The sequence below is a fragment of the Echinops telfairi genome, unplaced genomic scaffold, assembly GCF_000313985.2.
Source record: "Echinops telfairi isolate 266 unplaced genomic scaffold, ASM31398v2 ScPeMD7_2291;HRSCAF=2852, whole genome shotgun sequence".
In the NCBI taxonomy this organism is placed as follows: Eukaryota; Metazoa; Chordata; class Mammalia; order Afrosoricida; family Tenrecidae; genus Echinops; species Echinops telfairi.
Window position 1 is genome coordinate 43,018,300 of NW_022106189.1, and position 11,930 is coordinate 43,030,229.

At 50.8% G+C, this 11,930-nt stretch overlaps 1 protein-coding gene across 1 annotated transcript in view; it reads left to right on the forward strand.

The window, feature by feature from the left end:
* PLCG2 (phospholipase C gamma 2) overlaps positions 1-11,930 on the forward strand; it is a 126,284-nt gene that overhangs the window by 109,625 nt on the left and 4,729 nt on the right. Inside the window, exons 28-30 of the mRNA XM_004704774.2 lie at positions 576-690; positions 1,383-1,550; positions 11,478-11,566. Of these exons, the coding sequence (XP_004704831.1) occupies positions 576-690; positions 1,383-1,550; positions 11,478-11,566 (372 nt within the window). The remainder of the gene's footprint in view (positions 1-575; positions 691-1,382; positions 1,551-11,477; positions 11,567-11,930) is intronic.

Consider the following 11,930-nt stretch of genomic DNA (forward strand, 5'->3'; position numbering starts at 1 on the left):
CAGACCTGAAGGGTGACTAGGGGCTGTCATCTCAGGGGACTCCCCCCCACAGCCTCTGTTAGACCCATCAGTGTGGTCTTGCTTATGCTTGAGTTTTGTTCCACATTCTCCAGGGCACCTCCTGGTATGACCACTTTCAGAGGAGGCTTGGGCAGGGGGCGTCGGGCACCGTCTCCATCCGTGGTCCATGCAGTTTCAGACAGGGAGACCCCAGGGGCCGACACAGTCCATCCCCGTAGAGAAGAAAGCTGGTTCCCATCCAGGGGTCAGCTTTAAGGACACATTTTTTAGAAGTTCACCCATCTCTCGAATGCTAAGGAAGGTCAGCAAATGAACTGTTTGCCATTTGATTAAGGGTGGGAAAATGAAGCAGATGCACCCCAAAGATCCTGCGGTATATAGTGAGTTAAGCATTGGGCTGTCGCCGCAAGGTCAGCAGTTCAAAGCCACCAGCTGGCCCTGTAAGCGAAAGATGAAGCTCGGTGCTATGGTCAAGATTTACGGTCTCAGACACCCACAGGGGCAGTGCTGTGTCCTAGGGGGATGCTATGAGTCACTTACCACCGACATCCTAGGTCCTGGGTGCCCGGCACCTCCCCAAGCTCGGCCGGAGCATCGCCTGCCCCTTCGTGGAGGTAGAGATCTGCGGAGCGGAGTACGACAACAACAAGTTCAAGACGACCGTTGTGAGTAAGTGCCCGAGTCCTGCTGTCTCTCCACCGTAGAGGGGACCTGTGGTTGGGGCTGGGCACTTGACAGGAGGCCGCTTTGGGTCTGCATCCACTCTGCTGAGGAAGCAGGGGCTGCCTCTGCTGCAGGCCCCGGCCTGTGTGCTGACTTAGGGCTGTACTGGCTGGGAGGGTGGGGCCTCACCCCGTATGGGGCAGGGAGGTGAAAGGAGAGCTTGCTGTTCCAGAGATGGCAGGCACTGGGGGTGCTGCTAGCACCTGCTTCACTGCCCCTGCACAAGGGAGCCCCAAGAACAGCTCGGCTGCCCCCCCCTGTTAACTTGGGAGTGGAGCCGGGTCCCCATAGTCTGATCCTCCCCAGCCCTACTTCCTTACCATGATCCCTGATGGTGGAAAACCAGCCCACACCAGGTTAGACAGCGCACCTGGGAGCTTGTGGATATGCCTGGTTTCAAGGCCGCTGCAGGTGTGAGGAGTGTTCAGCTTTGACCCCAAAGGTTTGAAGGGTGACTGTACCCTAGAGGAAGACTTGCAGCAAGGCCTGACAGTCTCCTTCCCCAACATTGAAACCCGTGTGGAGCACAGGTCCCCTCTGACCCACACAGGAGGCAGCTCTACAGCCCCTGGTCTCAGGCTCACCAGGAGGGTGGACACAAGCGGCCTCTCATGAGCTCACCACCCCCACCCCCCCAGATGACAACGGCTTAAATCCCGTGTGGGCCCCGACCCAGGAGAAGGTAACCTTCGAGATCTATGACCCCAACCTCGCCTTCCTGCGCTTTGTGGTGTACGAGGAAGACATGTTCAGCGACCCCAACTTCCTGGCTCACGCAACGTACCCCATTAAAGGCATCCGGTCAGGTAAGGGGAGCTGGGGGGCTTCGCAGACGTCAGTGGGGCGTCGCTGATGCTTTTCAAACGAATGAAAACTGTTTTCCCCGAAACCCTCCAAACCATAAGACCCCTGTGGCACGCACCAAGGTTGTATTTACCCACTGAGCCTTATCCTATAGGATAAAGCCTCGATTGACTGAGCTTCAGGGATGCCTTGCTTTGCTGTTTTAACAAGGGTCGGGTTTGGGGCAATCCTATACCGAGCAGACCTCTTGGCTCTGTTTTTCCAGCACCACATTACGTGCATAGTCACGTTTTGGAAGTTTCTACAACATCTCACGCTTTCTCATCACCCTGTTGCACCGTTGATGCTGGCTGCTGACTGTTACTTGTCTGAGGGGTCTGTGCACTTGGAAACAAACCAGGAGGCGGAGTGTGGCTTCCTTTCTAGCAAGGTTTTCAGCTGCACTGTGGCGGTCTGTGTGAAGGAGTCACCTGCTCTGCTAGGTGTGCCGTGCCATGTTTCCGTCACAGGTCTTTCTTAGATGCTGAAAGACACCCCCGCCCATGCTTAGCCTTTTCCTAAGGAGCCCTGGTGGCATAGGGGGTGACTCGTTGGGCTTCTGACCTGGAGGTTAGCAGTTTGAAACCACCAGTCGCTCTGCAGTTCAACGATGAGGCTTGCTACTGCCATGAAGGGCTGGTCGTGGAACCCCACAGGGGCAGTGCTAGTTCTGCCCTGCCCAGAGGGTCGCTGGGAGTCAGGATCGACCCAGTGGCAGGGAGTTTGGGGTGTTGCTGTTCTCTTGATAGTGGGGATACGAGAGGTGTACTATCACCTGGTCTTGTCTCTCGCAGTTGTTTGGAAACCCTGGACTCTGGGGAGCCAAGCAGGGTCCTGTTCCCACTGGCCTTAAAAACATCTGTCTGATCTTGCCCCCAATGGGGGCCAGGGAAGGTGCAGGCTGAGTCAGTTCTTCCTCCAGGGCCCCGGCTGCACTTCTTTGCTTTTTTAATCCCGGGGCTTGAACATGTCACAACGTCCCTTTGTCTCCTTGTGCCGGCTCTGACGTCACTGCCTCCTCTGGTCTCTTAGGAATGCTCTGCCTTCCTAAGCATTCGACATCCACGTTGGTCTCTTTTCTTTCCTGTCTTTTTCGGTGACCTTGCTGTTTGCTCAATGTACAATGGGGTCGTCCCCCCAAAAAGCTAAGTGTTTAAATTTTGTTTTTACAAAACAACCTTATCACCTACAAAGTACTCTCCATTGCACTTAATACATTTGTCAGAGCTGTGATTCCATTTTTGGAAACATTTTTCAAACTCATCTGTTGGATGACTGACAGCGCTGTCCTTTCATGTCCTTCTTCATTTGAGGGAAGTCACACGGAGTGAGGTCAGGTGAGTCAGGTGTGTGGGGCAAGAGAGGCATGCTGGGTTTTTTTTGCCCAAAACTGGCACACTGAGATGGCTGCGTGAGCCAGCCCTTCATGGCAGTAGCAAGCCTCATCGTTGAACTGCAGAGCGACTGGTGGTTTCAAACTGCTAACCTCCAGGTCAGAAGCCCAACGAGTCACCCCCTATGCCACCAGGGCTCCTTAGGAAAAGGCTAAGCATGAGCAGGTGCGTTGTCATGATGGCAAAACCAGTCCCATCTGTCACAAATCAGGTTTTTGTTGCACACTGTTACAAAATCTTTTAAAAACCTCTAAAAAGAAAGCTTGATTAACAGTCTGACCTGGTGGAATGAGCTCCAAATGCACCACGACTGGACATTTTTGTCTGTTTGGGAAGTTGATGGATGTCCAGAATGAGGTTCATCATCAGTCGACATTTCCCGCTTTTGGAAACAAGAAAACCACTCAGACACTTGAGTTTTTCCCTTGGCACTGTCCTTGTCATCTGTGTTCAACATCACAGCAGTGTCTGCAGCATTTTTCCTGAGAAAGAAACACAATTTCACAGCTGCACACTGTTCTCTTAAATAGACCGTCACAAAAATCGAGGAAATTTATTGTGACCAGAGAGAACCTTCCCAAGCAATGCCACTGGGTGCACTAGCTCAGAGTCAGTTGCTCTTTTTTTTTGTTTTTAGGGGCGGGGGTCCCCCTTGCATGGTGCCATCCCATAACTCTGGTCTTCGGTTGTCAGATCTGCTCTTGAGAGGGTCTCTAAATTACAGTGGGGTCTTCTCAAGCTCATACCTTCCCTCTTGTGGACTTGTTTTCTAGAGGAGTGATGGATGGTCTGTTCTGAAGGATAATTGGAGCCTTTCTGCCCTCTCTTTAGCAGCCCTGGTGGCCTAGTGGGTTATTTGTTAGGTTCCTAACCATAAGGTCGGTGATTTGAAACCACCAGCTGCTTGGGGAGCAGGGAGTGGAGAAAGATGGGGCTTTCTACTCCTATAAATAGAGTCTGGGAAACTCACAGGGATAGTTTTACCTTGTCCTATAGGGTCGGTATGAGTTGGCATAGACTCAGTGGCAGGGGGTTTCGTGTTTTGGTTTGATTCACCCTGTGATGTCCATATGGATAATTGTCATTTGTGTTGTTAGAAAATGGTTTTTGCAATGAGCGAGTCACTGGTCTTGCCAAACAATTCTATCATGAGAGCTGTGCACTGTGGAGTGAGTCATTTCTTTCACCAAGGCCTTATTTTCCGACTTTTGCATTATAATCACCAGTAGTTATCCATGACTCTTGGATGTACATGCTTGATCAATTTCAGACTGCAGCAGGTGATAAACATCTTCAATTTCGTCTTTGGCTTTAGTGGTGGGTGCGTCAACTTGAATGGCCGTATTAACTGGCCTTCCCCGAGTGCCCATGAATATTATCCTGTAATTGACAGCCCTGTAGCTCAAGATACTTACAGTGAAGAGGGGCCTCGGATCCCAGTCTTCTTCAGAAAGAACATGTCATTCGTGGTGCCGTGGATCATGTTAACTGTCCAATTCAAACTGGTCAATACCAGTCCATTTCAGCACGCTCATTTCATTTTTGACAACTTCAATTTCCCCGGATTCCGTCTCCACACATCCCACGTTCCCATTATTAATGGATGTTTGCGGCTCTTTATTCTGAGTCCTGCCACACACCGCAGCTAAGGAAGGTCCAGAGCTAGAGAGCTTGGCTCTGTCCACACCTGAAGGTCACTCTGCTCGGAGCAGGTGTTTTGCCGCTGCCCACAACTTTTTGCTGGCCTTCTTTCCCCTCACCTGCCAAAGCAGACCACCAGGCCTTTCTTCCTAGCCCGTCTGGGAAGAAACCCCTTTACCTTGGGTGGCCCTGAGACACCAGTGGCATAGCTTAGAGCAGTGGTTCTCAACCTTCCTCATGCCGCGAGGCTTTCATACAGTTCCCCACCTGGTGGTGACCCCCGACCATAACATTACTTTCGTTGCTACTTCATCACTGTCATTTTGCTACTGCTATGAATCGGGCAACCCCTGTGAAATGGTCGTTCGACCCCCCAAAGGGGTCTCGACCCACATGTTGAGAACTGCTGACTTGGAGCTTCACGCAAGCCACCACAGTATGAAGACTGACACAGGAGTGAGGGTTCATTACTGAATGACCACCACCAGCCACTCCCATGGAGTGGTTTCCAACAGCTCCCGGTCCTGTAAGGACAGAACCCAACTGCCCCTGAGGGCAGGAGGCCAAGGTTGTGCATCTTATCTTGACCGGCCCGGAAAAGCTCATCTTACTCCTGAGGAGCAGCCGGTCTGTCTGAAGTGCTGACCTTGTGGTTGGTAGCCAGATAAGAAATTCACTGTACTTACCAGGGCTTAAGGACGTTGAACTTTCTTTCTCTCAATCCTTACACCACCTTCTGTGAAAGAGGCTCTTGAAAGAGGCGCACATTGATATGTAAAGTTGTTCACTCACCTGTTCAAGTTCCCACACCTGCTGGGATCCTAACCCCCTAGGTCAGTCTTCCAGCCGCACATTCCACCTGCTGTGCCGGTCTGCTTGTCTGAGGCCGCCCCACTGCTACCTGGGGGAGTGAGAAAGAAAAAACGTTTCCTTTAGCCGTTTCCCTGTGAAACATTCAACACACGAGGAAAATAGTGTTAGTACTTTCCTACCAAGGCGTGCCATTAAGCCCAGAAGGATGATGTAAACTTTAGGCTAAGTCCCCGTCTCCTGGAGCGGGCTCTACCGCCCCCTGGGGGACAGTGCTGTAACAATCCAGGAGCACTGCAAAATTAATCCCTGTACTTCTGCCTGGATCGTGGACTATAGGACTTTTAAAAAAATCATTTTATTGGGGCTCTTACAGCTCTTATCACAATCCATACATGCATCCATTGTGTCAAGCACATTTGTAAATATGTTGCCATCATTTTCAAAACATTTTCTTTACTTGAACCCTTGGTATCAGCTCCTCATTTGTTTCCCCTCCCTCATGAACCCTCGATAATTTATAATTTTGTTTTCATGTCTTACACCGATCGCTGTTGGCCTTCCTCCACTTTTCTGTTGTTTGCCCCCCTGGTGGGGTGGGGTGGTGGTTATGGGGGCAGTTAGACATCGATCATTGTTATTGGTTCCCCCTTTCTCCCCTCCCCCCCTTCTCCCTACCCTCCTGGTATCGATACTCTCATTGTTCTGAGGGGTTTATCTGTCCTGGATTCCTTGTGTTTCCAGCTCTTATCTGTACATGCTCTGGTCTAGCTGGATTTGTTAGGTATAACTGGGGTCATGATCGTGGGCGGGGGAGGAAGCATTCAAGAACTAGAGGAAAGTTGTATGTTTCATCGGTGCTATGCTGCACCCTGACTGGCTCGTCTCTTCCTTGTGACCGTTCTGTGAGGGGATGTCCAATTGTCTACAGATGGGGTTCGGGCGGGAACAGACATTTAATTGCCAGGGTGGTGCCTTCCCAATAAGTCTGGGCACCAATGTGCTACCCAAAAGCAGCCGGCCACAAAAGGCCACGTGGAGTAGGATTCCTTTGATATGAAATCTTCCAAATAAGCAAATCCAGAGAGAGAGTAGTATTAGGAGTTGTCAGGGGAGAGGGGGATTATGGGGTTTCATTTTGGGGTGATGAAATGTTTTGGAATTAGATAGAGGTATTTCAACACATGTACCAAAATGCTACCATGTGGTTGATTTTATGTGATAACCTCACCCCGCAAGAGCCCTTTTCCCAGCACCCCCACTCCAGAGACTTGACCTCTCCTAGGTGGGTTTGGGGAACATCGTTCACCCTGGATGCCTGAAGGGCTGCCCAGAGTAAAGATGCAGAGCTGGAGAAATGGCACAGTGGGTTAAGCTCAGGCAAGGGCCCAACAGACAACACTGCCCTGCTTGGAGCACACGATACAGGAGGCGGCCACAGTACCCAAAGGGCTCTCAGCTCCACAAGCACCAGCATTCCAGTAGGTTCTAACAGTCTTGTGCCAAGGAATTTGGAAGACGCCTACTTGACCAACTCACAGGAAGAGATTCCTATTTGCACCCACTCCAAAGAAAAGTAGACCCAGCCTATTGTGGAAGTCGTCGAACAAAGCCGTACTATCACACACCAGGCCGACAACCAATATCATTGCTGATGCCAGGCTGGATCTTAGCGGAGCACAAGAGTTCAGAGACGCCTGCATGCATTTCACCCATCGTGTGAAGAGCAAACTACAACTAACACAATGGTGATTCAGCATGCGTAACTGTGTTCCTGTGGAAACATGTCATGGATCGGAGGGAGCAGGTACTGCAACAGAGTGTGTGGTTTGAACCCAGAAAAGGTGGGCTTCAGAGCTGGGTCCTTTCGGGCAGAGGACAAGGTGGCTGCCGGCGGACAGGCACTGAGGAAGGTCGTCCTCCGCAGCTACCAGGAAAGAAGGTCCACGAGGAGGGGTGTCCTGGACTTCCTGCCAGCAAGAAGTTCAACATACAGCTAAGTAGACCATGTTTCTTAACCCCGGGAGAGCAGCAGGTCCTGCTTTACAGACTCCCCTTTACCACTGGCCAGTGGACAGGTCCCTCTGTGAGCCGGCCCAGCCGATGGCCCAGCCAGCCAACCCCCTTCCTCACTGGCCTCTGGGAGGTGGCTCTGTGAGGGCAGGCCCCACGCTTCTCTTCTTTGTTTCTATTTTCCCCTCCTCTCCGGCTATGGGCTCCAGTGCCCTCTCCCCTTCTCCCCCCACCTCCCCCCCACCTTCAAAGTAAAACTGTCAAAGAGCAGGAATCCCTACCCACAAGATGAGTTCACCTTCTTTTTTTCTTCGGTCTTTGTACTTTTGTTCTATTACAATACTCCTCTAAGTTTTGGACATCTCTCCCACTTCCTCTTCCAGGACAGCCCCACCCTCCTAAGAATACCCGCTTCCCCCAGGCAAAAACAGGCAGCCCTTGGATCCAGGCACACCAATCCAAACAAGGGCTTTTCTTCCTTTTTCCCCTATCTGAGGGTACTGGCATGCCCACATTCACATTGCCATAGCAACAAAAACTAACAACTACGCCCAAGTCTTGTGCCCCTTGTCTCCGTGCACATCTACCCGTTATCACCGTCTTTGTTCTTAATAGATTTCAGTGGATTAGTAACTCTGATTACCCCTCTTAAAATACGTTTTCCTGTTATTTCTACCAACTTGTCAGCCTAACCAAACAAGCACTTACGTATTTTGTTTTGTTCTCACTCCTCCCCTACCCCAACATTCCCATCTCTATTCCCCCTTTCTCCATTTTCCATGTCCCATGAGACCTCTGCCCCACGTCACTGAACGGCCCTCTGCATGACCCAGCAGCTCCCACACCACTAATAGCTATACCGCCATGTGGAGGACGGCGGTCAGCCACAGAAAACCACGCAAAACCGTTGTATCCTTTCGCCATACGGATCCAACAGTCTCTTCAAGAGGGCAGAGTATAAGATCCGTATCTATCTCATCATGAGTGGAGAAAGGTTCAGGAGCAACCTGTGACATGCGGATGACACGATCTTGCCAGCCAGATACGAAGACAACCTGGAGCACTCAAGGAAGGTCGGAGGTGAGAGGACAGCCTCCTGTCTGCGTTCCACCTGAACAGGAAGAAAAGGAAGCCCCTCCTCCAGGTGGGCCCAGAAACAACAGTCTGAGAAACAGAGAGAATCCTGCAAGTTGCCAAGGATTTTACTCTACTTGGATCAACCGTCAGTGAATAGAAGTACGTAGTTAAATCAAATGATAGATATTTGCAAATGTTTATAACAACATGCTAGAAGAATACAACTGACTCCCCTTGTGGCACGATTAGGGTTATAGAACAGAATGCGGGCATTATACCCCGTGTTGATGTAGAAATAGGACAGAAGGTGCTAGATTGTGTAAGCATGCTGATTTCTTCACCATAGGCGGTGGGAAGTGAGAGTTCTGGTGGATCTTGTTTAGGGATAGACTCTTCCAAGATTGTTGGGGGAATGCCAGTCTCCCCCCCCCCCCAGCTAATCATGGATTCGATAGAAGCAATTGTATGGTTGAGATATACAAATATTATAATAAAGTCATAGTAGCATGCTCACCTCCACCCCCGCTTGGTGGTCCACTTGGAGAGAGGGGGAGAGGGTGCTGACAAGAGGCCAAGAGGGGAGCCCGAGGGAGCTCTTTATTGCTAACCCAGGCCTATATACCTTTGAGGGGCGTGCAAGCCCACTAATTACAGGTAAAGACATATGCCGCAGGAAGGGATTGCACTGTAGGTTATACAGCAATGAAAGGGGGACAATCTAGGGATATACACGTAATAGGAAGAGGAGGGATTGGGGGCACCCATGTGACAAGGACGGATCCTAGATTCAGGATGGCAGTCTAACTTTGGATGTCACTGAGCAGGTTTGACCTGGTCTCTGGATCTCCATAGAAACCATTACCAGTAGGGTGTAAACCCCACCTACAGAAACCAAGCTAGTGGCTGCAAACCTTTAGGAGAAGTAGCCCATTGTCCTTAACAGCAGGAAGCAGGGCCTACCTGTTGTGGGACCAGACAGTAGTCTGGCAGCTGATTGCCTTCAGGGAGGATCTATTTAAGCATCTGACCTCCCACCTTATGCTGGTAAAAAGCCCCGAATGTTTGGCATGTCTTTGGGGAGACAAAGCTGGGGAAAAGTCTCTTTATAATCCCACACAAGATAGTATGAAAAGCGAAAAGCGATTGAGCCCAAGCCCAAACAGTGCCCTAATTTGAACACAGCTCATACAGGAAGTGAGTAGGTGTGATTAGAAGAACTTTTAAGACAAACCAAGTTTCCAACATAGAGAATGGTGGAAACCACCCAAGTGCCCAGCAGATAAATAGTCACATGCAAGGCAGTGTGTCATCCAGTGACACATTTGGCAGCCATGGAGAACGGAAGCCCTGATCCATGGCTGTGGCCTGGACAAACCTGGACAAGGCTATGCTAAGCACCATCAATCACACACCGGCCAGTGCTGGGTGGTCCCGATTATGGGGCATGATCCAGAATCAGCAAGTGCCTGGAGACCAAAGGTTTATTGGATGGTCACCACAGGCGGGCCTGATGGGCGGGAGGTGTGGGGATTGTAGGGCACAGCGTCAAGACGGATGAAAAAAAACAATGGTCACCATTGAACAATATGGCGGACATAGCATCATTGACTTGTATTTGTGACGCTGGTTGAGAGCCCAAATGGGCACGTTGCCACTATGCTGGACAAATACTAAAGTGACCCCAGCACATCTTGACTAATCCATTGTTAACAAGGCCTCCTTTTGTGAAAGTAACCTTACTACTTGGTTAAAACAAACCCTTGAGATGTATTGCTGCACACATTACTTAACGCAGAGGGAGGGGAGGGAGGGGAAGCTACAGCTCCACTGTCCTGCCCAAACTAAAGGCATTTCAAGGACTGTCAAAACCAGGGCCTAATCGCAGTAGAGAATGGCTTTGAGGAGGATTCGAGATCCTGCTGTGAACTGCCATTGAAAATCTTTCACCCTCACGTACGCCCCAGTGTCCCAGGCTTGGCGAGGGCCGATGTGGCCAGAAGTGGATGTGAGTCATGACTGCTTGGAGTCCTCAGGAGTATTGGAGTGACCCACAGGGCCGATGTGGCCAGAAGTGGATGTGAGTCATGACTGCTTGGAGTCCTCAGGAGTATTGGAGTGACCCACAGCTGCCATCACTCTTGAATCAACATGTGTTGTACTCACCTAATCTGTTGTCAATTTAAGGATGAAGAGTGCAGGGGTGGAGTCTGGGCTGTCAATCTGGAGTTAGCCAATGAGACTTCTTCTGTGTGGGCATAGCCTTCTGGGAAATCTGCTACTTCCTCCTTGGAAGTGGAAGACACCTCTCTCTCTCTCTCTCTGCTACTCCGTGGGAGACATTCCCGAAGACAAACCACGTGGACGCAACTAGACCCTGGAAGCCGGAGAAGCCACAGAGACCCCTGCCAGCGCTGAGATGCTTCCAGTGACACTGGGTCCAAAGACTTTCTACCCACTGGCCTGTGATCGTCCTGCATTCGGTGTCATTGCATGTGTTTCATGAGTCTGAAGAGGACTTTATAGATATCAGAAATATGGGCTAATATCTGACTTATGGACTTGATCTGGACTGGGATGTTTTCTCAATGTTCGATTGCTCTTGTATATAAATCTCTTTCTTATACACATATGTGTATCCATAGATTTGTTTCTCTAACACGACATGGAATGTTCTGTGGGCTTTATATTGATTCTAGTCCCAGGCTCTTTAGCCCCTAGAAGGTAGGTAGCTTGTCTTCACGTCGCACTATATGCAGCTATGGGTCAAAGTTGCTTTCTTTAAGCCCTTTCCCCTCAGCTGGTACCTCTGATGGCCAGGAAGTCCTCCCCCACCCTCCAGCATAGGATGTGGACCTGTCTGCCCTTTGAACTGGGCACGGGAGCCTTGTGTGTCCTGAGGAAACCAGGGTCGGACGCGAACCACCCACCTTTGCCTTGCTTCCCCTCTCCCTGCAGGCTTCAGGTCGGTTCCTCTCAAGAATGGGCACAGCGAAGATGTGGAGCTGGCGTCCCTGCTGGTGTGCTGTGAGATGCGGCCGGTCCTGGTGAGTGCCTGGACGCCATTGGGTGCTCCCCGTGTGGTATCGGCTGGGGGTGGAGATGGTCGATGGAGGGCTTGGGCTCTGGTGGGCATCGCCAGGCCTGGAACATCAGACACGAATCCCCTTCCGCGGAAGAGGCCCTTGGCTCTTCCTTCCCAGCATCCTTCTTTCTTGGAGAGCGCTATGAGTCAGGAAGCACTGTTGCTCAGAAGGGCCTCATGGCTTCATTGGTCAGAGGTTAGACGATGCTTTTCCTATAAGCCAGTGGTGCTCAACCTGGGGGTCGAACGACCCTTTCACAGGTCGCCCGATTCATCACAGTAGCAAAATCACAGTTATGAAGTAGCAACAAAAATAATTGTATGAT